This window comes from Oratosquilla oratoria, chromosome 39, assembly GCF_046742065.1.
Source record: "Oratosquilla oratoria isolate Oo_2021 chromosome 39, ASM4674206v1, whole genome shotgun sequence".
Taxonomy (NCBI): domain Eukaryota; kingdom Metazoa; phylum Arthropoda; class Malacostraca; order Stomatopoda; family Squillidae; genus Oratosquilla; species Oratosquilla oratoria.
Genome location: NC_134815.1, coordinates 31,103,897 through 31,128,641, shown reverse-complemented (window position 1 = coordinate 31,128,641; position 24,745 = coordinate 31,103,897). Strand labels below are relative to the sequence as shown.

Genomic DNA, 24,745 nt, shown 5'->3' with positions numbered 1-24,745 from the left:
AGGGTGGAAAAGGAGTTGGGAGATAGGGTTGATGAAAGAGTATTGGGATGGTTTGAACACATGGAAAGATTGAGTGAAGAAGAATTAGTGAAAAGTGTGGAAGGTAGAGGTGGATGGAGTGAGCAGGAGGGGGCAACCAAGGATGAGATGGATGGATGGGGTAAAAGGGGCATTGAGAAAGAGAGGGATGTCTGTTAAGGAAGGAAGAAGACAAGATAAGGGTGAGTGGAGAATGGTTGTACATGGATGATGCTGTGATGCATGAAAGAGGGTGGGTGGGGGATGGGAGGATTAGGGTGTTGTAAAGTGTGAATAATATTTTGATACAGCCTGAAGGGATTTCTCTCCATCTTCTCTTTTTTCCACATGAGGGGACAGAGGGGTGGTTGCCAATTAAATAAAGTGGCCTTGCTGTAGATGTGCTGTGTATTGCTGCATTGCTTCTGACCAATCCTGGGTCAGAAGCAATGCAAGATGGGATGACCCATCATCCAGCCAGTCCACCATCACTGTACTTCCTTTTTTCAGACATTCTGCATGACATCCATCCAACCCAGGTGCCTTACCTGCTCTCATCACCTTAACAACTGCCTTCACTTCATCCTTCCATATTTCTCCTCCATTTTCCTCACTCATAATGGTAATTTTCTTAGCACTTCCCACTGCAACTATCTTTCCCTCCCTATCCTCCTTCACATTTAGCAACTCCCTAAAATACTCTGCCCATCTTCCCCTTACTGCCTTCTCTTCCATTATCATCTCTCCATCTGCACCTTTTACCTTTTCTTCTCTACTTGATTCTCCTCCTCTTCCTCTCTTAATTTCTTTCCAAAACATCTTTATATTACTTTCAAAATTTTCTATCATACTCTTACCCCATTTTGCATCTGCTCTCCTCTTTGCCTCCTTTACCTTGTGCTTTACTTCTCTTTTCTTTATACCTCTCATATGACTCCCTCGTCCTATTTTGTAACCAATCTGTGAAAGCTCACTTCTTCTCTTCTACAACCTTCTTTGTTTCCTCATCCCACCATTCACTACCCTTCCTTCTATTTCCTCCTGTCCTTGTTCCACACACCATCTTTGCACACTTTGTGACTCCCTCCTTGAACCACCCCCATTCCTCCTCCACTCCTAGCTCTACTCTATCCTTCACTCCCTCCCACTCCTCTCTCAGCTTCTTCTTGTACTCATTTTCATTTTCATTTTCATTTAAAGGGTTCACTCTAAGTACCTCCCTACCTTTTGTCCTTTTCCTCTTTCTCCATCTATCCTCCACTCTCAACTTACCTTCCACCAAAAAATTATCTGATATTCCCCCACTCTCTCCCCTTAGCACATGTACATCCTTAACTCTTCCTATTATACTCCTATCTACCACTACATAGTCCATTAACGCTCTATCTACCACCCTTCCATCCACCACCCTCTCCCATGTGTACTTATGCTTGACTTTCTTCTGAAACACTGTATTTGCTATCATCAACTCTCTTTCTAGACATCTCCACCATCAACTCTCCACTACGATTCTTTCCTGGAACTCCACATTTCCCAACCACTCCGTCAATTGGTTCATTTCCTACCCTAGCATTAAGGTCTCCCAGTACTACTACATTGACGTTCCTCCCTAATCCCTCTATGCACTCATTTAAATCTATCCAAAAAGCCTCCCTTTCTTCTACACTCTTCTCACTACCAGGCCCATATGCACTTACAAAAACCCACATCTCCTTTCCCAGTTTCACCTTCATCCACATTATCCTTGAGGAAACCTCCTTCCACTCCACTACACATTTACCCATCTCTTCACTTACTAGTATAGCCACCCCTTCTCTCCCTCGCCCTCTCTTCACTCCTGAACACCTCCCAATTACACTCCCAATCTCACTCACCTTTCCCTCTCAACATAGTTTCACTCAAAGCCAACACATCCTTCTTTCGTTTCACAAACATACTACCTATCTCTTCCCTTTTTCTCTCATCTGTACCACATCCATGCACATTAAAAGACCCAAACCTTATGGTGCTGGTTGGAAAACTCATAGACCCTCTTATGCCTTTACTTTTTTTAGGAATGTACCCTGTGGGGCTACAGGGAGAAGGATGTTAGGTCCCAATCCCCGTCCCTTTTTTCTCGCCTGTTACGATCCAAGTGGAAATACTTGGTGGCAGTATTCTTTTACCCCCACCACAGGCTATACCATATGTGCTGTGTATTGTATTGCGAGTCTGATTTTAAGGTCACTGTGATGTCATCTAGATGCTTCATTTGTTGTTGTATATGTAAAGAATATGAAGGTAAATAATACAGAGATTAACACTAGACTGATGTATTATATACAAAATTCAAACTTATAAAATACAGATGCATTACATCCAGGTAGAGCCAGATGCTCACTAGATTATTGCACAAACTACTGACAGGAGAATGTCCTCGTTGCCAGAGATTGAATATTAATCTAGAGTTAGATCATATTTTTACTTAATCATAGGAAGATGTCATGGTAGTATGACTGTAGATTGAAAGATATCTTAGTGGTTCATTTTTCTGTTATAACTGATGACCTATTTTTTCAAGAGCCATACTTCATTGCGTCTGAACCAGAGCTTGAATGGAGCATCATAGCCAGCCCTGTTAGAAATGAAAGTAGAATGAGATTAGAAATTCTATCTATATACCAAGGACTATTCACCTTACCAGGGAGGTAACCAAATCAAAAGACATATACCCATTCTCCTCCCCTCCTCCACACTTTCCTCCGTTTCATCTTGGCTACTCATGGATGAGACTTCCAACTCACTGCCATCCTCCCCCTTGTAGATCTCATCACCTTTTACCTACATTTACCTTCAACTTTCTCCTATTGCATACCTTCCTACACTCTGTCACTAACTCCCTTAGTCAGCAAACAACAACTGACTCACCTCCCACTTTTCTCCAGTTTCTTAATCAGAAATTAGTTGCAATAATAATTGTCTTCTTAAGGTTTAATGACTGGAATACCACTTCAACACAGTAGGTGGCAACAGTCTATGGGCCCTCCTATAGATCTCTTTGGAAATGAGACATTAGGAGTGATGTCTATATTGTAGTGTGAGACTGTTTCTATGTCACTGTCTCGTAGTAGTAGGAGGAGAAGTAGGAAGAAGGGAACAGACACTGGTATGAGATACAGTCAAGTTGTCCTCGCAGGGCTGCATCCCCAGGTAGAGGTTGATAGGTTTTGAAGATGGGCAACAAGATGATTCTTAAGTCATCTTGTATAACCATCATGTGTTGGTGCCCATTAATTTGGTCCCTTAATTAGAGGAATGAAGATAGGGGCGAATGGAGAATGGTTGTGTATGGATGATGCTGTGATGCATGAGGGGGAGTGGGTGGGGTATGGTGGGTGAGGGAGTATGAGAAATAAATTGATGCAGGCAAAAGGCCGTTTTGTAGGGTCATGGTGGCGTGATGGTACAGTCTTCCAGTAGGAGAGTTTATTTCCATATATATATATATAATTTCAAGAAACTATTCTAATCACAGTACTGATTTACCTTGCAAAAAGGAAACTTAAATCATAGGGACACTATTTTGCTATAAGAATCTTAATATATACAGCTCTTGGTACACCCTGGTCAATATAGTATAATGGGATGTAAACACCATCACAATTAAAAATAGCATAGTGTTCTTAAGATTCTTAAAATTTGGACTGCCAAACCAACCACTATATACAAGGTCTGTATCATGACTCACCAGTACATAGGAGACTTGTCAAAGTCCTGGTCATTCTGTTTTGCAAGCTTTCTTAATTTCTTTGCTTCATCTAGCCAGTCGCTATCAGACCTAAAGTAACCTCCAACTGCCCTGTAATGGGATAATTTATGATCATTAGTATTTCAAGTGAAGGCATAAGTATGTGAAAGTGTTGTGTTAACATATCCCAAAAGGATTAGATGAATAACCTGACCCAAACTGGTTGTAAAGTTTTTTAAAAAGCTAAAGACCATTTTTACTGTAAAAGACAGTTTTGATTATTTGTCTATAATCAAGTTCTCTCTGAATTAGCGTGCTTCTGAGGACTCTCCAAGATTTTTGTTGCAGAGAAAGACCTTTCACTATGGTTACAGACTTTCATTTTCTAAATCCTGACAGTTCTGTTCATCTGAATAAAAAATGAAGTATAAATATTGATCCCCATCTGGGGTATTGGCTGCTTGTTATTGTGGCAAAGTAGCATGCAGTTGATACTTTAGGGTCTATATGGGGTGCCCCTACGGACCAGAGCCACACATCATTTTGTCTATGATAGAGGAAAACTCTGTTCATAGAGAAATGATGACACTTTTATACTACGACTGTCCCTCCATTATGCTGTCCCCCAACCCCTTGTTGCTGTCCTGTAGCATTTCTATGAGTTTTCTTTTTCTGTGATGGGGAAATTCCCTGTGGTGGGGGAAAAGAATACTGCCACCAAGTTTTCCCACTTGGATCGTAAGAGGCAAGAAGAAAGGGACGGGGATTGGGACTAGGCATCCTTCTCCTTGTAGCCCCATAGGGGACTTTTCTTAAAAAAAAAAAAAAAAAAAAAAAAAGGAAAAGGCATAAGAGGGTCTGGAAGTTCTTGGACCAGCACCCTAAGGTTTGGGTCTTTTAATGTGCATGGATGTGGTACAGATGAGAGTAAAAGGGAAGAGATAGGTAGTATGTTTGTGAGAAGAAAGATGGATGTGTTGGCTTTGAGTGAAACTAAGTTGAAAGGGAAGGGTGAATGTAAGTGGGAGGTTATCAGGAGTGAAGAGAGGGCGAGGGAGGGAAGGGGTGGCTATTCTAGTAAGTGAAGAGATAGGTAAACGTGTAGTGGAGTGGAAGGAGGTTTCCTCAAGGATAATGTGGATGAAGGTGAAACTGGGAAAGGAGATGTGGGTCTTTGTAAGTGCATATGGGCCTGGCAGTGAGAAGAGTGTAGAAGAAAGGGAGGCCTTTTGGATAGATTTAAATGAGTGCATAGAAGATTTAGGAAGAAATGTCAATGTAATAGTACTGGGAGACCTTAATGCTAGGGTAGGAAATGGTCCAATCGATGGAGTGGTTGGGAAATGTGGAGTTCCAGGAAAGAATCATAGTGGAGAGTTGATGGTGGAAATGTGTCTAGAGAGTTAATGATAGCAAATACAGTGTTTCGGAAGAAAGTCAAGCATAAGTACACATGGGAGAGGGTGGTGGAGGGAAGGGTGGTAGATAGAGCGCTAATGGATTATGTAGTGGTAAATAGGATTATGATAGGAAGAGTTAAGGATGTACATGTGCTAAGGGGAGAGGATGGGGGAATATCAGATAATTTTTTGGTGGAAGGTAAGTTGAGAGTGGAGGATAGATGGAGAAAGAGGAAAGGGACAAAAGGTGGGGAGGTTCTTAGAGTGAACTCTTTTAATGAAAAGGAAAAGGAGGAGGAGTACGAAAAGAAGCTGAAGGAGTGGGAGGGAGTAAAGGATAGAGTAGAGCTGGGTGTGGAGGAGGAATGGGGATGGTTCAAGGAGGGAGTCATAAAGTGTGCAAGGATGGTGTGTGGAACAAGAAGGACAGGGGGAAATAGAAGAAAGGGTAGTGAATGGTGGGATGAGGAAACAAAGAAGGTTGTAGAAGAGAAGAAGTAACCTTTCACAGATTGGTTACAAAATAGGACGAGGGAGTCATATGAGAGGTACGAAGAAAAGAGAAGTAAAGCAAAAGGTAAAGGTTGCAAAAAGGAGAGCAGATGTGAAATGGGGTAAGAGTATGACAGAAAATTTTGAAAGTAATAAAAGGATGTTTTGGAAAGAAATTAAGAGAGGAAGAGAAGGCAAACGAAGTAGAGAAGAAAAGGTAAAAGGGGCAGATGGAGAGATGATAATGGAAGAGAAGACACTAAGTGGAAGATGGGCAGAGTATTTTAGGGGGTTGATTAATGTGAAGGAGGATAGGGAAGGAAAGGTAGCTGCAGTGGGAAGCTCTAAAAAAACAAGTGATGAGTGAGGAGAATGGAGGAGAAATAAGGAAGGATGAGGTGAGGGCAGTTGTTGGGATGATAGGAGCAGGTAAGGCACCTGGTCTGGATGGATGCCATGCAGAATGTCTGAAAAAGGGAGGCACAGTGATCGTGGACTGGTTGGTGAGGTTGTTTAATGTTTGCTGGAGAGAGGGTAGAGTGCCGGAGGACTGGAGGAGTGCCTGTATAGTTCCTCTTTACAGGGGAAAAGGGGACAAGTGTGCATGTAGTAGTTTCAGAGGGATTAGCTTGTTAAGTGTAGTTGGGAAGGCTTATGGGAGGATCTTGATTGAGAGGATTAGGAGAGGAACAGAGGGAGTAATTGGTGAGGAACAGTGTGGATTTAGGAAGGGTAAAGGTTGTGTAGATCAGATCTTTGTGGTAAGACATATGTGAGAAAGCTATAGGAAAGGGGAAGGGGTGAAAGTGGCAGTAGACTGGAAATGAACATTAAGGGAGAGCGACTGGAGGAAGTGGATAGTTTTAGATATTTGGGTGCAAATGTGACAGGAAAAGGTGGAGTGAAGGTGGAGGTAGAATGTAGATTGAGAGAAGTAAGTAAATGCCTTGGTGGATTAAAGAGTGTAATGAGGAATAGACATTTGGGAATGGATGCGAAGGGGAGACTGTATGAAGGAGTGATTGTGCCAACAGCACTGTATGGGGCAGAAACATGGAACATAAGAGAGGAAGAGAGGAGTTTGAATGTGAGATGAGGTGTCTGAGAAGTATGATGGGGGTTACTAGGCTAGATAGAGTGAGAAATGAGGAGGTGAGGAGAACAGGGGTGGAAAAGGAGCTGGGAGATAGGGTTGATGAAAGAATATTAGGATGGTTTGGACACATGGAGAGAATGAGTGAAGAAAGACTAGTAAAAGAGGTATGGAAGGCCGATGTGGAGGGAGTGAACATGAGGGGACGTCCTAGGATGAGGTGGATGGATGGAGTGAAGGGGGCTTTGGGGAAGAGGGGAATGTCTGTTGAGGAAGGACGGGAGAGGACAGAAGACAGGGGTAAATGGAGAATGGTTGTATATGGATGATGTTGTGATTGCATGAGGTGGAATGGGCGGGGGGGATGAGGTAGTATGTGTGAGCAAAACTTGACGCAGACCGAAGGAATTTCTCCCCCTCCTCTCCTTTTATGGAAGGGGGGGTCGGAGAGGCGGGTCACCGATTTAATGAAGCAGCCTTGCTGTGGATGTGCTGTGTCTTGCGACACTGCTTCTGACCCAGTGCAGTGGGCAAGGTGCAGGGATGATCCGTCATCTAGGAGGTGCTAAGATGGGAGGGAGGGTGGAGGGGTGTGGAGTGTTTTCGGGGATGAAATGGGTGGGAATGTTTTTGTGCCTTTTCCTTTTTGGCTACCTCCCTAGTAAGGGGGAAAAAAGCCTTGGTATATATGTATATGTATGTATAGATATTGATAGTAAAAAAAAAAAAAAAAAAAAAAATGGATTTCATTATTGCTCCAGGAGCACAGTGAGGCAAGTCACTCGATATGTGAAATGTGCAACCCACACAAGGGTGAATCAGCCCTGCAGAGTCAAAAAATAAGTTGAAGTTAACCACTTCAGTATGAGTCAAATTCTCGAGTGCAGCATCAGCTGATATATATACGATTCATCGCACTACTCACATTATAAAATATAAAGTCGCTGCTGTATTACTTGGTCTCTTTTACTCTGAGTAATAATACATACAGATATATACCAAGGCTTTTTCCCCCTTACAAGGGAGGTAGTCAAAAAGGAAAAGGCATAAAATCATTCCCACCCATTCCATCCCTGAATCCACACCCCTCTACTCTTATCTTAGCACCTCCTGGATGACGGGTCATCCCTGTACCTTGTCCACTGCCCTGGGTCAGAAGCAGTGTTGCAAGACACAGCACATCCACAGCAAGGCCGCTTCATTAAATCGACGACCCCCCTCTCCATCCCCCCATGCATAAAAGGAGAGGACGGGGAGAAATCCCTTCGGGCTGCGTCAAATTTTGCTCACACATACTACCTCACCCCCCATCCCCCCGCACATTTCACATCTTGCATCACAACATCATCCATATACAACCATTCTCCATTCACCCCTGTCTTCTGTCCTCTCCCGTCCCTCCTCAACAGACATTCCCCTCTTCCCCAAAGCCCCCTTCGCCCCATCCATCCACCTCATCCTAGGACGTCCCCTCATGTTCACTCCCTTCCATACCTCTTTTACTAGTCTTTCTTCTCTCATTCTTTCCATATGTCCAAACCATCCTAATACTCTTTCATCAACGCTATCTCCCAACTCCCTTTCCACCCGTTCTCCTCCTCACCTCCTCATTTCTCACTCTATCTAGCCTAGTAACCCCTATCATACTTCTCAGTCACCACATCTCAAACACATCCAAACTCCTTTCCTCTTCCTCTCTTATGTTCCATGCTTCTATCCCATACAGTGCCTTCAGCACAATCACTTCTTCATACAATATCCTCTCAGTATCCATCCCCAGATGTCTATTTCTCATTACACTTTTTAATCCACCAAGGCATTTACTCGCTTCTCACAATCTACATTCTACCTCCACCTTAACTCCACCTCTTCCTGCCACATTTGCACCCAAGTATCTAAAACTATCCACTTCCTCCAGTCACTCTCCCTTAATGCTCACCTCCAGTCTGCTGCCACTTTCACCCCCTTGAAGATCTCATCACCTTACATTTACCCACATTTATCTTCAGCTTTCTTATTTCACACGCTCTCCCAAACTCTGTCACTAACTTCCTCAATCCCTCCTCCGATCCTACCACAAGCGCTGTGTCTACTGCAAACAACAGCTGGCTCACCTCCCACTTTTCTCCATTTTCTTTAACTATCTCCAATCCCTGACCCATTACCCTTGCATTTACCTCTTGCACCACCCCATCCATGTATAAATTGAAGAGCCAGGGCAACATAATGCATCCCTGACAAAGTCCCACCATTATCTCAAACCACTCACTCTCACCATTTCTAATCCTAACACAAGCTCTACTACTCTCATAAAAACTCTTGACAGCTCCTAGAAGCTATCCTCCTATCCCGTATATCTGCATAACTTCCCACAGTGCCTTTCTGTCTACCCTGTCACAAGCCTTTTCCAGATCCATAAAAGCCCAAAAAACATCCTTCCCCTTTCCTATAGCTTTCTCACATATCTGTCTTACCACAAAAATCTGATCTACACAACCTCTACCCATCCACACTGTTCCTCACCAATTACTCCTTCTGTTCCTCTCCTAATCCTCTCAATCAAGATCCTCCCATAAGCCTTCCCAACTACACTTAACAAGCTAATCCCTCTGAAACTACTACATTCACACTTGTCCCCCTTTCCCTTGTAAAGAGGAACTATACAGGCACTCCTCCAGTCCTCCGGCACTCTACCCTCTCTCCAACAAACATTGAATAACCTCACCAACCAGTCCACCATCACTGTACCTCCTTTTTTTAGACATTCTGCATGGCATCCATCCAGAACCAGGTGCCTTACCTGCTTTCATCATCTTAACAACTGCCCTCACTTCATCCTTCCCTATTTCTCCTCCATTTTCCTCACTCATCACGGTCATTTTCTTAGCATTTCCCACTGCAGCTATCTTTCCCTCCCTATCCTCCTTCACATTAAGCAACTCCCTAAAATATTCTGCCCATCTTCCCCTTACTGCCTTCTCTTCCATTATCATCTCTCCATCTGCACCTTTTACCTTTTCTTCTCTACTTGATTCGCCTCCTCTTCCTCTCTTAATTTCTTTCCAAAACATCTTTTTATTACTTTCAAAATTTTCTGTCATACTTTTACCCCATTTCACATCTGCTTTCCTCTTTGCCTCCTTTACATCTTGCTTTACTTCTTTTCTTTTCTTTGTACCTCTCATATGACTCCGTCCTATATTGTAACCAATCTGTGAAAGCTCACTTCTTCTTTTCTACAACTTTCTTTGTTTCCTCATCCCACCATTCACCACCTTTCCTTCTATTTTCTCCTCTCCTTGTTCCACACACCATCTTTGCACACTTTGTGACTCCCTCCTTGAACCATCCCCATTCCTCCTCCACTCCTAGTTCTATTCTATCCTTCACTCCCTCCCACTCCTCTCTTCTTGTACTCCTTTTCCTTCTCATTAGAGTTCACTCTAAGAACCTCCCTACCTTTTGTCCTTTTCCTTTCTCCATCTATTCTCCACTCTCAATTTACCTTCCACCAAAAAATGATCTGATATTCCCCCACTCTCTCCCATTAGCACATTTACATCCTTAACTCTTCCTATCATACTCCTATCTACCACTACATGGTTCATTAACACTCTATCTACCACCCTTCCCATGTGTACTTATGCTTGACTTTCTTCCGAAACACTTTATTTGCTATCATCAACTTTTGTTTTAGACACATCTCCACCATCAACTCTCCACTACAATTCTTTCCTGGAACTCCACATTTCCCAACCACTCCATCAATTGGATCATTTCCTACCCTAGCATTAAGGTCTCCCAGTACTATTACATTGACATTTCTCCCTAATCCCTCTATGCACTCATTTAAATCTATCCAAAAAGCCTCCCTTTCTTCTACACTCTTCTCACTGCCAGGCCCATATGCACTTACAAAAACCCACATCTCCTTTCCCAGTTTCACCTTCATCCACATTATCCTTGATGAAACCTCCTTCCACTCCACTACACATTTACCTATCTCTTCACTTACTAGTATAGCCACCCCTTCCCTCCCTCGCCCTCTCTTCACTCCTGATAACCTTCTACGTACACTCCCAAACTTACACTCGCCCTTCTCTTTCAACTTAGTTTCACTCAAAGCCAACACATCCATCTTTCTTCTCACAAACATACTACCTATCTCTTCCCTTTTACTCTCATCTGTACCACATCCACGCACATTAAAAGACCCAAACCTTAGGATGCTGGTCAGAAAACTCCTAGACCCTCTTATGCCTTTACTTTTTTTAGGAATGTCCTCTGTGGGGCTACAGGGAGAAGGATGCCTGGTCCCAATCCCTGTCCCTTTTTTCTCGCCTCTTAGGATCCAAGTGGAAACACTTGGTGACAGTATTCTTTTCCCCCACCACAGGGTATGTAGGCAAAAAAGGAAATGAATATTCAGAGAAATTGTACAGGACAGTAACAAGGGGTTGGGGGACAGCATAATGGAGGGACAGTCGTAGTAAAAAAGTGTCATAATTTCTCTATGAACAGAGTTTTCCTCTATCCCAGACAAAATTATGTGTGGCTCTGGTCCGTAGGGGCGCCCCATATAGACCCTAAAGTATCATGCTACTTTGCCACAACAACATGCAGCCAATACCCCCAGACGGGGAGTAATAATAAACACAGAAAATGTGATCAAACCTGTTCACAGAATCAGGGGGTAACTCATATGCAACTACAAAAAAATATATATAATCAAGATGCCGATGCCAGCATCCTCGTGTACTCACTTGTGCCTCATGACACCTACGTAGGCGTCATCATACCGAAGTGGTTAATTTTGAGGGAAGTATACATTATCTAACTCCACTGAATCTATGCTAACAGTAGGAGAGGTAAATGTAATGTATAATGCCTAGTAACTTTGTAATGTCTCATAAATTTGCAGAGATCCACAGTGAAAATAAGTTTTGTTTTATTGTGCTTGTTGCTTATAATACATCAGCTTTTGTCTATACAATATGCTGAAATTAAAATGTAAGATTTATATAAGTTGTGAAACTTTCAGCTAAAGAAAATCACTTCTAATTAGTGCTTTGTCAGTATGTGCAAAGATAACCTCTAAACTAACTGTGATACTTAAGCCATGTGAGGAACAGGCCAACTCATTTATGACCCACCTTGTGATAATGTTAAGCTTAGGCCGTTTCTCGATAAAGACCTTCTTGTTTTCAGGCTTAGGTGGGTCTGACTGGTGCCTCTGGCCAATGTAGAAACACATGGTCTTGGCAGAGGTCTTGAGATTGTACTCTGTTGTCACAGGCACTGTCATTTCAATTTTAACACCTGCAACAGGAAAAAAATGGGGTTGTAGCTTGAAAAGGGCACATGCACAGAAGTTGTATGACATGAAAAGGAAAAGATAAAGAGATTAGTCCCGGACAAGATGAAAGCTGCAGGATGGACAAAGTAATTGGACAAGTGCTGAAGAAGTATGCAAAAGAGCTAAATTAGAAGGTAAAATTACTTTGAAATTCGAATTAGTTGACATCTATCATCATCCATCTAGCAGGTACCCATTATTGGTCCCTCTTGACTGGCGGTTCCCAAAGTGGGGTGCACACCCTATAGGGGGCAATTTGATTTTTAAGGTGGGCCATTTGAGAATGAGTTATAAACAGTGAATTTTTTCTTGTGTATTTACCTAGTTGTATTTTACGGGAAGGGGAGCTATGCTCGTGGTGTCCCGTCTTCATATCTCATTTTATCTAAACTATTTTTAAATTCATGTATTGTTTTTGCACACACCACTTTCTCATCTAACTTGTTCCAACTGTCTATTACTCTGTGAGGAAAGCTGTTCTTTTTCAGATCTCTTCTATAACTCTCTTGATTTTCTTTCCGTGCCCTCTTGTATTTCTATCATCCCATTTTATCAGATTCTCTCTATCAATAATTTCTATGCCTTTCATGATTCTGTAAATAGCTATCAAATCTCCTCTCTCTCTTCTTTGCTCTAGTGTCTGTAGTTCAAGTTTTGCTAGTCTCTCTTCATATGATAGTTTTGAGAGTATTGGTGCCAATTTTGTAATTGCTCTTTGTATTCTTTCAAGTTTTTTTTATACATTTTTTGTACTTGGTGACCACATCGTTGCTGCATATTCCAATCTTGGTCTTATCAGAGTGATTAGAATTTTCTTCACCATTTCTTCATCCAGGTATGTAAATGCCACTTTGATTGTTCTTATTAAATTATAAGTTTCTCCAAAAATCTTATATGTTTCTCAGGTGACATATTATTCATAACAATGACTCCCAGGTCCTTCTCATTTTCTACTTTTTTTATTCCTTCTTCTCCCAATTTATATGATCCTGTTATTCTGTTTTTGCTTTTTCCAAATTCCATTATACTACACTTTTTAGTGTTGAACTCCATCTCCCACTTCCTACTCCATTCCCATACTTTATTTAGATCACTCTGTAGTGACTCACAATCTTCTTCCGTGTTCACTTTTTTCAATAGTTTTGCATCATCTGCAAAGAAGCTCATATAACTTTCAATTTCTTCATCCATATCATTAATATATATAGCAAACATTATTGGGGCCAGAACTGTTCCTTGTGGAACACCACTTATTACGTCATCCCATTTTGAGTGTTTGTCTCTTATCACTACTCTCATTTTTCTTTCTTACAAAAAGTCTTCCATCCATTTAAGCAGTTTGCCTTGTATTCCTCCTTCAGTTTCTAATTTCTTAAGCAACTTCTTATGTGGTACTTTGTCAAAAGCTTTTTTTAGGTCTAGAAATGCACAATCAGCCCATCCATCTCTTTCTTGTATTATATCTATTAGCCTTGAATAGAAACATATTAAATTAGTGATGCATGATATGGTCAATTTCCTCAATTTCATATTCACTACTCTCCAGTAGAATTCTTCTTTTTCTGACTCCGTTCTGGTCTCGTCTTTTTCTTTAGCTTCTTTCCTTTTCATTTTTTCTTACACTCTTTCTTCTTTATTCATTTCTCTCTTTATCCATACCTTTTTATATTGTTCACTTGCTGCTAGCTTCCCTGTTTTTGCTAAGATATTTTCTGCTGTTGTTTGTGCTTAGGTGGGTCATGGCTAAAAAAAAAATGATTGGGAACCAATGTCTAGAGCTAAAGAAACTATTTGAACAAAAACACTAGGAGACAAAAGAAGTGAGGAAATGAGAAATGATACTATAGAGATTAGATGTGGGTAACAGATTGATTTCCAAAAGGATTAGTACTTGTACTAATCATATTCTTCATGTACTTAGTTGTGTTATTAATGAACATAAAGGTGTTAGAATATGAAAGACCAGAACATGAAAATAAGTAATAGTGATGAAGTGGTATACCTTCTTTGTTGTTTCCATTGATGTAATCGAAGAGTCTGAAAAAGCTGGACGAGTCATCTTCTTTATCACCAACTTCAGTGCAAACCCACTTCAGTTTTGGATATTGGCGTACTTGAAACTCCTGAAACAAAATCAGAATGTATGTGGGTGGTCCCCAGAGGCGACTGTATGCCCTCCTGACACTTAAGTAGGAGGCCCTGGCTTTGAGACCTGGGCAGTGCCAGCTTTTTAGTAATACTGACTACTTCTACATACATATTCCAAGGGCCTTTTCTCTCTTACAAGGGAGGCAGCCAAAGTCAAAAGGCATGATTCTACTCCCACCAATTTCATCCCCACCCATTCATTCCCACTCACCACCCCTCCCCCCCTCTTTTCTTGGCTCCTCCTATATGACAGGTCATCCCTGCATCTCGCCCATTGCCCTGTGTCAGAAGCAAGGCAGCAAGACACAGCACAACACTGTCTACTTCTAATAGATAATTATCTAGAGTGGGCAGGAGACATGGATGTCTTCATCCACAAGGAATTAAGATAAGAGGGAAACAAATGGGTGGTGGATGGGAGTGGAATGGGCAGGAGTGTGTGTGTGTGTGTGTGTGCCTTTGACTTGGGGACCTCCCTTACAAGGGGGAAGCCTTTGGTATGAAAGGTTCAGCAGTGGCAAAACTGAACAGCTTCATATGTACATGACAACATTTAGGTCTGTATGCTATATTTTTGCTTATAAAATGTATATTTTCACTCACAAGGCATATGGCTACATGCAAGGTTATACATAATAGATAAGTAAAATCATATATATATATATACATATATATATACAGAATCCACAAAAAGTATCGAGCGCTCCCCATTGAAATCAAGGCTAAAAAGTGCTCTGAACTTTTTGCTTTTCCCACCGCTGTCAGGCATCTTATCATTATTATTTTACATCTAGCAACTCAGCCAGCTTGCGTTTTCCTGCCTCAGTGCTCTTCAAGCTCTTGTGGAGAGGGATTGTGTTATTTTTTGCTCCAGCTCCCTACACCCTATTTTTGTTGTCTCACTTTGTGGCACTACAGTTTTAGGAGACATTCATCCTGATGGCTCCTACTAACCTTAGTGGTGAGGAAAAGGCTCATATTTTGGCCTGGAAGACTGAAAATGTGTTGACGAAAGAGATTTCGAGACATACAAGGCGAGGTGAGAGCACCATTCGACGTCTGGTCGCTACAGCTCGTGGCCTCCCACCCAACGTCGTACCACCTCAAAAACCTGTCCCTGGAAGGCCTAGAAAGACCTCCAAGTCTACTGACAACCTCCTACGAGAGTGATTCACGTCATAGGAGGTTGTCAGTAGACTTGGAGGTCTTTCTAGGCCTTCCAGGGACAGGTTTTCGAGGTGGTACGACGTTGGGTGGGAGGCCACGAGCTGTAGCGACCAGACGTCGAATGGTGCTCTCACCTCGCCCTGTACGTCTCGAAATCTCTTTCGTCGACACATTTTCAGTCTTCCAGGCCAAAATATGAGCCTTTTCCTCACCACTAAGGTTAGTAGGAGCCATCAGGATGAATGTCTCCTAAAACTGGAGCGCCACAAAGTGAAAGAACAAAAATAGGGGGTAGGAGGCTGGAGCAAAAAATAACTCAAGAAGAGCACTGAGCGGGAAAACGCAAGCTGGCTGAGTTGCTAGATGTAAAATTATAATGACAAGATGCCTGACAGCGGCGGGAAACGCAAAAAGTTCAGAGAGCTTTTTAGCCTTGGCTTCAATGGCGAGCGCTCTATATTTTTTGCGGATACTGTATATATATAGAGAGAGAGATAGAGAGATACAGAAAGAGAGGGAGAAAGAGATAGAAAGTATCTCAGGAATTCAGACATCTCAAATACTAGAAATATATATTAGAAATATTTTCTGGTATCTAGAATCTTGCAGATTTCAGAAATAGGGTATTTCCTAATTTTAGAAATTCCCAATAAAGAGAACCTTCAAGACTTAATTGCATTTTTGATGCTGTACTTACACTATTGAATTCGGTAACTGTGTAGGGTGGTTCTTCATATCGCTGGAAAATACTTGTGAAGGCGGAGACGAACTGACCAAGCTGTGGTAATAGAAATTAGGCATTTGGTTAATCACGGCTGGCACCCAAACTATGGTGGGCAATGAATTAAGCTTATGTGTAAAGTCGCGGCATTACTCATAGATCGGGTCATATAAGAGGTCTCATCCGGGAGGATAATGAGCTGTCGATCACGAGGTCAACGTGATCCAAGAGAGTGGTGACTTTTAAACGCGCGCGCACACACACGATAGTCGAAGTGACAGCGAATATTGGAACTACGGGGGGGGGAATTATCGTGGATATCAACGACGAGAGAGTACCTGTGTTGTATTAGTAGGGAAGGGGAAAGCTCGTGGTGTAGTGGGAAGGTGAAGAAAAAGGAGAAGGGGAGGGGTTATTGAGGAAAATGAAAGAAAATGAGGAAGGGGACGAATGAGCCCCGGACGTTAGAAGAAATGTCAACAAAAGATGGACAGACGACAGAGGTGAAGTCGAAGAAATTAGTAAAAATGTAAAAATGAGAAATATAGATAAGAGCAGCGTAATGGAAGGTGGAGTTAATTATTTCTATGAATTTAATGAGGGAGATGACAACATCCCCTGATAAGCAAGTCGAGGAAAAACTAACAAAAATGAACGAAAAATGGGAGGTTAGGTTCAGTCAACTTGCACTGGTTACACACAGAGTTGATAAATTGGAAGAACTAAAGAAGGAGAATCAAAACCTAAATAAAGAAATAGAATTAAAAAGACAGTTAAAAGAAGTAAAGGATGAGAATGAGGAATAAGAGAATAAAGAGTCCATAGAAAAAGAGGTAAGTGGTTGGAAAAAGGTTCAGGAAAATAGCAAAATTGAATTTAGAGATATCGTGAAACAACAGATGAAGGAACATAGGACAGTTATTAAAGTGATGAGAGAGAAGGAGAGAATATAGTAAGAGACTTAGCAGATAAAAAGAAGTGCATAATTATGTTAGGAGTGGAAGAGAAATATAATCAAAATAAGACTACAAGAGTAAGAGAGGAGAAAGAGTGAACAGAGTACTAAAAATATTTCAAGAAGGTGAGCAGGGAATAGGGAAAGAAATTGAAGAAATACATAGACTTGCGAAATACAGTATAGACAAGACCAGACCAATTAAGGTTAAATTCAGGTCACAAAAGACAGCAGAGAATGTCTTGTCAAAAACAGGAAAACTAGCAGAAAGTGATCAGTACAAACAGGTATGGATAAAAAGAGAGATGAATAAAGAGGAAAGAGAGGAAGAGAAAACAAAAAGAATCGAAGCTAGGGGAAAATAACGAGAACAGAACAGAGTCAGACAAAGAGAAATTCTATTGGAGAGTATGAAAGTGAGGAAATTGTTCATAGAGAAAAACAGAAGGGAAACAGGATGGAGGTAACAGAAAATTAAAAGTGTCCTTCACAAATATAGATGGATTAATAACAGGCTTGAATGAATTGAATGATTACCTGATGGAAAAGGAACCTGACATAATGGGAATTGTGGAGACAAAATAAAATTGAAAGGTCCATTACCACCCAACAGTGTAGGACATGGTGCATATAATTATTGGATTAGAAACAGAGAAGTAAAACAAGGTGGTGGAGTTATGTTCCTGACTAAGAAGGATATAAATGTGAGGAATGTTACATATGGAAAGAATAGAGTGGGAATGATCATGATGGAAATAGAGGACAGGGACAAGAAGAGCAGGAAGTTTGTGGTAAATTATGTACCTCCTAAAACGGCTTCGTGGGAAGAGAAAGAACACAAGAATATGTTAGAAGACACAAGAATAACACTAAACAAGATAATGGAAGATGGAGAAAGAATAATTATAATGGGTGACTTTAATTGTAAAAAATCTGCCGGGAAGAAATGACGGTGAAGGATGGAGATGACCTATGGGGAAATGTACTATTTGCTATGATTATAGAACATACAATGACACAATGGATACAAGAGAATACTAGGTATAGAAATGAGGAAGAACCTTCGAGACTAGACCTAATAATCACACCAGAACCTGAAATAGTGGACAAGATTGAATATAAGACACTAAGTAAAAGTGACCACATATTAGTAGAACTGGAACTAAACGAAGAAAAATACATGAGAAAAACAATTTTTTTTCTTTTAAGCAGACTGGAAAAGGATATACAAAGAGGAAACAAAAGTGGAAGAGAAATGGAAATTTTTGACAATTTAAAAGGAAGGAGTGGAACCAAGACAAAAAAAAAAAGAATATGTAAAATGTTAATACAACAAAAGATGTAGATAGCTAAAAGATAAAAGGGATAAAGCTAGGATAAAATGGAGGGAAAAAAAAACGAAAAATGGAAAATATATACCGATTATATAGATTAATATGTACAAGTGCGCAGAGAAGAAAAGAGAAAACACGAAAAGATGTCATAGAAAAATGTAAAGATCAACCAAAACTATTTTATAGATTTGTAAACAACAAACTGAAAAACAAGAATTAGTGAAACTACAAGAAGGAAATACACAGGAAATAGAAATGGCAGAAATTATGAACAAGCATTTTAAATCAGTCTTTACGAGGGAGAGCATACAACTGAGAGATGACGAGTGGGAGGGGAAAGTACCCCCTGTGAAAGAGATAGAAGTATCAAGGAATGAAATAATGAATCACTTGAGTAATCTCGATGTCAGAAAACTGGATTTTGAGAGATTGCAAGGACGAACTAACAGACTAAATCCATAGTCTAATAAGCAGTTCATTGAAAGAAGGAAAAGTTCCAGAAGATTGGAAAAGAGCAAATATAGTACCAATATATAAGGGGGAAACAAAGAAGACCCTACAAACTATAAGCCGGTCTCTCTTACAAGTACAGTAGCAAAAAAATTGTGAATCATCAAAATTAGATGGGTAAAGCATTTGAAAAAAAAAATGTACTAAATCCGATGCAGTTTGGATTTAGACAAGGAAGATCATGTGTCACAAACCTAATTTGTTTCTATTCAAGACTAATAGATATGATACAGGAAAGAGATGGATGGGCTGATTGTGTCTTTCTAGACCTGAAAAAAGCTTTTGATAAAGTGCCACATAAGAAATTGCTAAAGAAATTAGAAACTGTAGAAGGAATACAGGGCAAACTACTTAAGTGGATGGAAGACCTCTTGCATGAAAGGAAAATGAGTGGCGATAAGAGACAAACATTCCAATTGGGATGAGGTGATTAGTGGAGTTCCACAAGGAACAATACTGGCCCCAATCATGTTTGCTCTATTAATGATATGGATGAAGGAATTGAAAGTTATATGAGCTTCTTCACAGACGATGCAAAATTTTTGAAAAAAGTGAACACCGAAGAAGATTGTGAATCGCTGCAAAGCGATCTCAATAAAGTATGGGAATGGAATAAGTGGGAGATGGAATTCAACATTAAGAATTGTAGTATAATGGAATTTGGAAGACGCAAAAAAAAAAAAAAATGGATCATATACATTGGGATAGGAAAAAAAAGTGGAAAAAGAGAAGGACCTAGGAGTCGTTGTTATAAATAATATGTCCCCTGATAAACATATAAACAAAATTTTTGGAGAAACTTATAATTTAATAAGATCAATCAAAGTGGCATTTACATACCTGGACGAAGAAATGGTGAAGAAAATACTAGTCACTTTGATAAGACCAAAATTGGAGTATGCAGCGACGACGTGGTCACCAAGTACAAAAAAAAATGTATAACAAAACTTGAAAGAATACAAATTACAATTACGAAATTGGCACCAACGCTCTCAGAACTATCATATGAGGAGAGGCTGGCAAAACTTGAGCTACAGACATTAGAGCAAAGAAGAGAGAGAGGAGACTTGATAACTATTTATAGAATCATGAAAGGCATGGAAATTATTGATAGAGAGGATCTAATAAAATGGGATAGTAGAGATACAAGAGGACATGGAAAGAAAATCAAGAAAGACAATTATAGAAGAGACCTGAAAAAGAACAGCTTTCCCCACAGGATAATAGACGTTTGGAACAGGTTAGATGAGAATGTGGTGTGTGCAAAAACGATACACGAATTTAAAAACAGTCTAGATAAAACGAGATATGGAGACGGGACACCACGAGCATAGCTCCCCTTCCCGTAAAATACAACTAGGTAAACACACACACATTCACACACACGACTCGGTGGCGCGGTTGGTAGAGCGCTTGACTGGGAAGTACGGTGGTGCTCGCTGTACCCAGTTCGAATCCTGCCCAGGGCCGAAATTATTTCGGTATCGCTGTGCTTCGGGTCGTTACTCTGACTCTCGTGGGCGGGGAGTTGGGTGTGTGTGTGTGCGTGTGAAAGGTCATAGCATTTACCCATAGATCGGTCATACGAGCTCTGAGCTCTCTTCCGGGAGGGAAATAGCTGTCGATCACGAGTCCAACACGTAATCCAAAGACCAAGGTGAAACACATACACACACACACACGTGATATATTGGTCAATTCTCAGGGCAGATATCAAGGTTACGACAATGGAGATAATCGGGACGCAAAGATAAAACCCGATAAGAAAAGAAGCATTGTGAAAGATTTCGAAGACGACAAAGAGGGCTCCGAATGTTTGTCGTCTTTTCGTCAAGGGACACGTTCGACGTGATTTGAGCTTTTGCACGCGCGCACACACGCACACACATACACGCTCAAGCACACACACACACACACACACACACAAATTGAAAGAATTCAGAGAGCAACCACAAAAATGGCTCCAGCACTTTCAAACTTGTCATATGAAGAGAGCGTGGCTAAATTGGAGTTAGCGACTTCGGAGCAAAGAAGAGAGAGAGGCGACCTACTGACCATCTATAGAATCATGAAGAGCACAGAAATACTCGATAGAGAGGACTTGTTAAATTGGGACAAGAGAAACACAAGAGGACATGGAAAGAAACTCAAAAAACATAGTTACAGAAGAGATCTGAAGAAGAACAGTTTTCCACACAGAGTGGTGGACACTTGGAACAAACTGGATGAAAAAAGTGTGTGCAAAAATCATTCACGAATTTAAGAGCAAACTAGACACTGCGAGATATAAAGGCCTTCCCGTAAAATACAACTAGGTAAATACATACACACACACACGTATACACAGAACAGCTTTCTTTATATATATATATATATATATATTATATATATATATATATATATATATATATATCCACACGTACACACACACACACGCAGACGCGTGTGCACACATACACACACACACAGTATAATACATCTCATGTGACCCCAAATATTGAAATATAATCAAAACATTATTGCAGAACACTAAATATTACCACAATATTTTAGCGACTCCCAGCTCCACACACAAGAAAAGGGGTTGCCAAGATCACTAGGCGAAGGAGCACCACACAAAAGAATGAAATGGTTTGGTATTATTGAGACTAGAATTAGTATATTTCGTATTTTTTTCGTCATCAAGGGGCTACCACACAAGGGTATAAAAAGGTCCAGCGCCCTCCACCCTAAAAAAGAGAGAGAAGAAGAAAAAAAAAGTTGTAACCTCCCCCATCGCTCTGGAATGGAGGGGGATGCTGTGAAGATGCTCAAAGACAAAACACACATAAAAGTGTTGCCAATAATATCTTAAAGTTGCCGAATTTTCCATTAGCCGCACATAGGCCCCAATCTCGACCAATTCCATTTTGTTCTGGCCACTGACAAGCTATTTCATTCATCTGAATGAACCCCTCTCCTCGTCAAGACAACAGGCGTTACAGTGACCACAGTATGATTACAAAGTGAAACGCAGGCGACACAGGCGACGCAGCACAGAACAAAGGCAGACTTTCTGTTGCTGAACGGAACTACACTTTGAACTTCTCTCTCACTTGAAATGCTTCTAGATGTACTACTACCTCAGCATTTCAACAGAAAGTCTGCCTTTGCTCTTTGTGCTCAGTTTGCGCTTAGGCCAACAACGGTTAGTTACTCACCTTAAAGGCTTGGGCGCAGGTAGCCAGGGCCACAAGGGAAAGAGAGATCCATACGATCTTCATACTGACAAAGAGAATTGGTACATTGGATTTAAATATGTAACCTAAAGATACTCCTGCCCTCTTCTCCTCCAGATGCAATATCATTGACCACTCAATTCCCTCCATAAGGAATGGAGTGTTTTTGGTGTTTGACATGGAATGAATATTTCAAGTTCATTGAGGCTTTTGGCCTGGAAATAATTTTTTTGTGCTTGTGTGTGTGCGTGCGTGTGTGCATATATGTGATTTACTACAGCCATGGGTCACGTACATGTATGTATGCGTGTGTGTATGTGTGATTCACCATGGTCTTGGATCACGTGTTGGACTCGTGATCGACAGCTATTTCCCTCCCGGAAGAGAACTCAGAGCTCATATATGACCGATCTATGGGTAATGCTGTGGCCTTACACGCACACACACACACACACTCAATTTCCCGCCTACAAGAGTTGGAGTAACGACTCGCAGCGCAGCGACACTGAAATAATTTCAGCCCTGGGCGGGATTCGAATCCGGGACCGATATAGTGGCAGCCGGGAACTCTACCACTTTGCCGCGACTCCGAGTTCGAATCCCGTCCAGGGCTGAAATAATTTCAGTATCGCTGCGCTACGAGTCGTTACGCCAACTCTCGTAGGAGGGGAGTTGGGTGTGTGTGCGTGTAAGACTGTAAGGTTGTATCATTACCCATAGATCGGTCATATATGAGCTCTGAGCTCTCTTTCTAGGGGGAATTAGCTGTCTATCACGAGTCCAGCACGTGATTTGAGACTATGGTGAATCAAACCTATAAACAAAAGCTAATAGGCCTACATAGAAAACCATATACTCAAGCTTCCCCACTGAAAGAAGCTTTTGGCCGTTTTCTTTGCCTAAGAGCGGAGATGACACTTACCTGTGATTGAAGGCGCGCGACAGTAGACTGCCCAAAGGTGTCGAGGGACCTCCTTTATATAAGGATGTTCTTCATTGTCAGTAAACGCTCGTTAAGTGCTCAGAACCTTCACTTTCGTTCAGCGTTTCTCCACATGCCATGGGGTAGGACGAAGATATATGAAAGTTATGAAAACAAGTGAGTGTTTCATATCGTTTCGTTCGATGTTATGAAACTGGGACGTGGTGTTATATGTAACACATATACAAGTCATTGTCGGCTCATGATGTTCTTTTTTAATTTAATTTATTTATTATGCATCATCTATTTATTCATTTACAATATCGACACTCCATCACCGTTTATATGAATCCCATTGGAACATGGCGTCCCAAATAAAATTCTAATTGCTTATGGTAGCTCAAAGTATACGATTTTTTTTTTCCAAGAATGACAACATCAGGAACAGGGGCTTGGAAAATGACGCAATCATTACTCCATTTAGATAACACATGGAATGAGCAAAACAACACAAACACGTAACCTAACCTAACCTCATGTAACTTAACCTAACCTTACGTAACTTGACCTAAGCTTACGTAACTATTAAGCTTACGTAACTTAACCTCACGTAACCTAATCTAATCTCATGTAACCTAACCCCACTTAACCCAGCCTCACCTTACCCAGTCTCACTTAACCTCACTTAACCAACCCACCCTAACCCAACTTAACTCAGCCTACTCCAACTTAACTCAACCTAACTCAACCTAATCCAACCTAAACCAACTTAACTCAACCTAACCCACCCTAACTTAAATCAACCCAACCTAACCTAACCAAACTTAACCTAACAAAACCTAACCTAACAAAACCTAACCTAACAAAACCTAACCTAACAAAACCTAACCTAACAAAACCTAACCTAACAAAACCTAACCTAAAGTAAACAAACCTAACCTAACCAAACCAAACCTAACCAAACCAAACCTAACCAAACCAACCTAACCTCACTTAACCAAACCTAACCTAACGTAACCTAACCTAATCCAACCCAACCCAACCCAAACTAACCCAGCCTAATCCAATTCAACCCAACATACCTCAACCATACCTAGCCAAACCTAACCCAACTCAACCTAACCCAACCCAAACCAACCTAACCCACCCTAACTTAAATCAACCCAACCTAACTCAAACTAACCCAACCTAACCTAATGTTAGCTAACCTAACCTAACTAAAACTAACTTAAGCTAACCTAAACAAACTTAAGCTAACCTAAACAAACTTAAGCTAACCTAAACAAACTTAAGCTAACCTAAACAAACTTAAGCTAACCTAAACAAACTTAAGCTAACCTAAACAAACCTAACCTAACTTAAACTAACCAAACCTAACCTAACGTAACATAACCAAACCAATTGTAACCTAACCAAACCAATTGTAACCTAACCTAACCCAATCTAATCCAACCTAACCCAATCTAATCCAACCTAACCCAACCTAATCAAACCCAACTCAATCTAACCCAACCTAACTCGACATACCGCAAATCAACCTAATTCGACCTAATCCAACCCAACCCAATTCTACCTAACCCAACTCAACCTAACCCAACCCAACATGACACAACGTAATCCAACGTCAACCATACTTAACTCAACCTAATCCAACCCAACCTAACTCATCGTAACCCACCCCAAC

General features: G+C 40.9%; 1 protein-coding gene across 1 annotated transcript; it reads right to left on the bottom strand.

Annotated features, from left to right (window-relative positions):
- Window positions 1–2,314: 2,314 nt before the first annotated feature.
- On the bottom strand, window positions 2,315–23,150 carry LOC143020331 (heme-binding protein 2-like). The gene is made up of 7 exons (XM_076176653.1): window positions 23,062–23,150; window positions 22,122–22,185; window positions 16,099–16,179; window positions 14,089–14,209; window positions 11,884–12,049; window positions 3,746–3,856; window positions 2,315–2,632 (listed from the first exon to the last, which is right to left on the bottom strand). The coding sequence occupies exons 2-7, from the start codon at window positions 22,182–22,184 to the stop codon at window positions 2,566–2,568; spliced, it is 609 nt and encodes a 202-aa protein (XP_076032768.1). The 5' UTR covers window position 22,185; window positions 23,062–23,150; the 3' UTR covers window positions 2,315–2,565.
- Between the last annotated feature and the right edge of the window lie 1,595 nt (window positions 23,151–24,745).

Bases quoted from the DNA above. Each gene is read 5' to 3' on its own strand.
- LOC143020331 (XM_076176653.1), bottom strand. From the start codon at position 22,184: ATGAAGATCGTATGGATCTCTCTTTCCCTTGTGGCCCTGGCTACCTGC. The intron at 3,857-11,883 runs GTGGGTCATAAA...ATCCCATTACAG, and splicing joins AAGCTTAACATTATCACAAG to GGCAGTTGGAGGTTACTTTA. The intron at 2,633-3,745 runs GTGAGTCATGAT...CATTTCTAACAG, and splicing joins GACAAGTCTCCTATGTACTG to GGCTGGCTATGATGCTCCAT.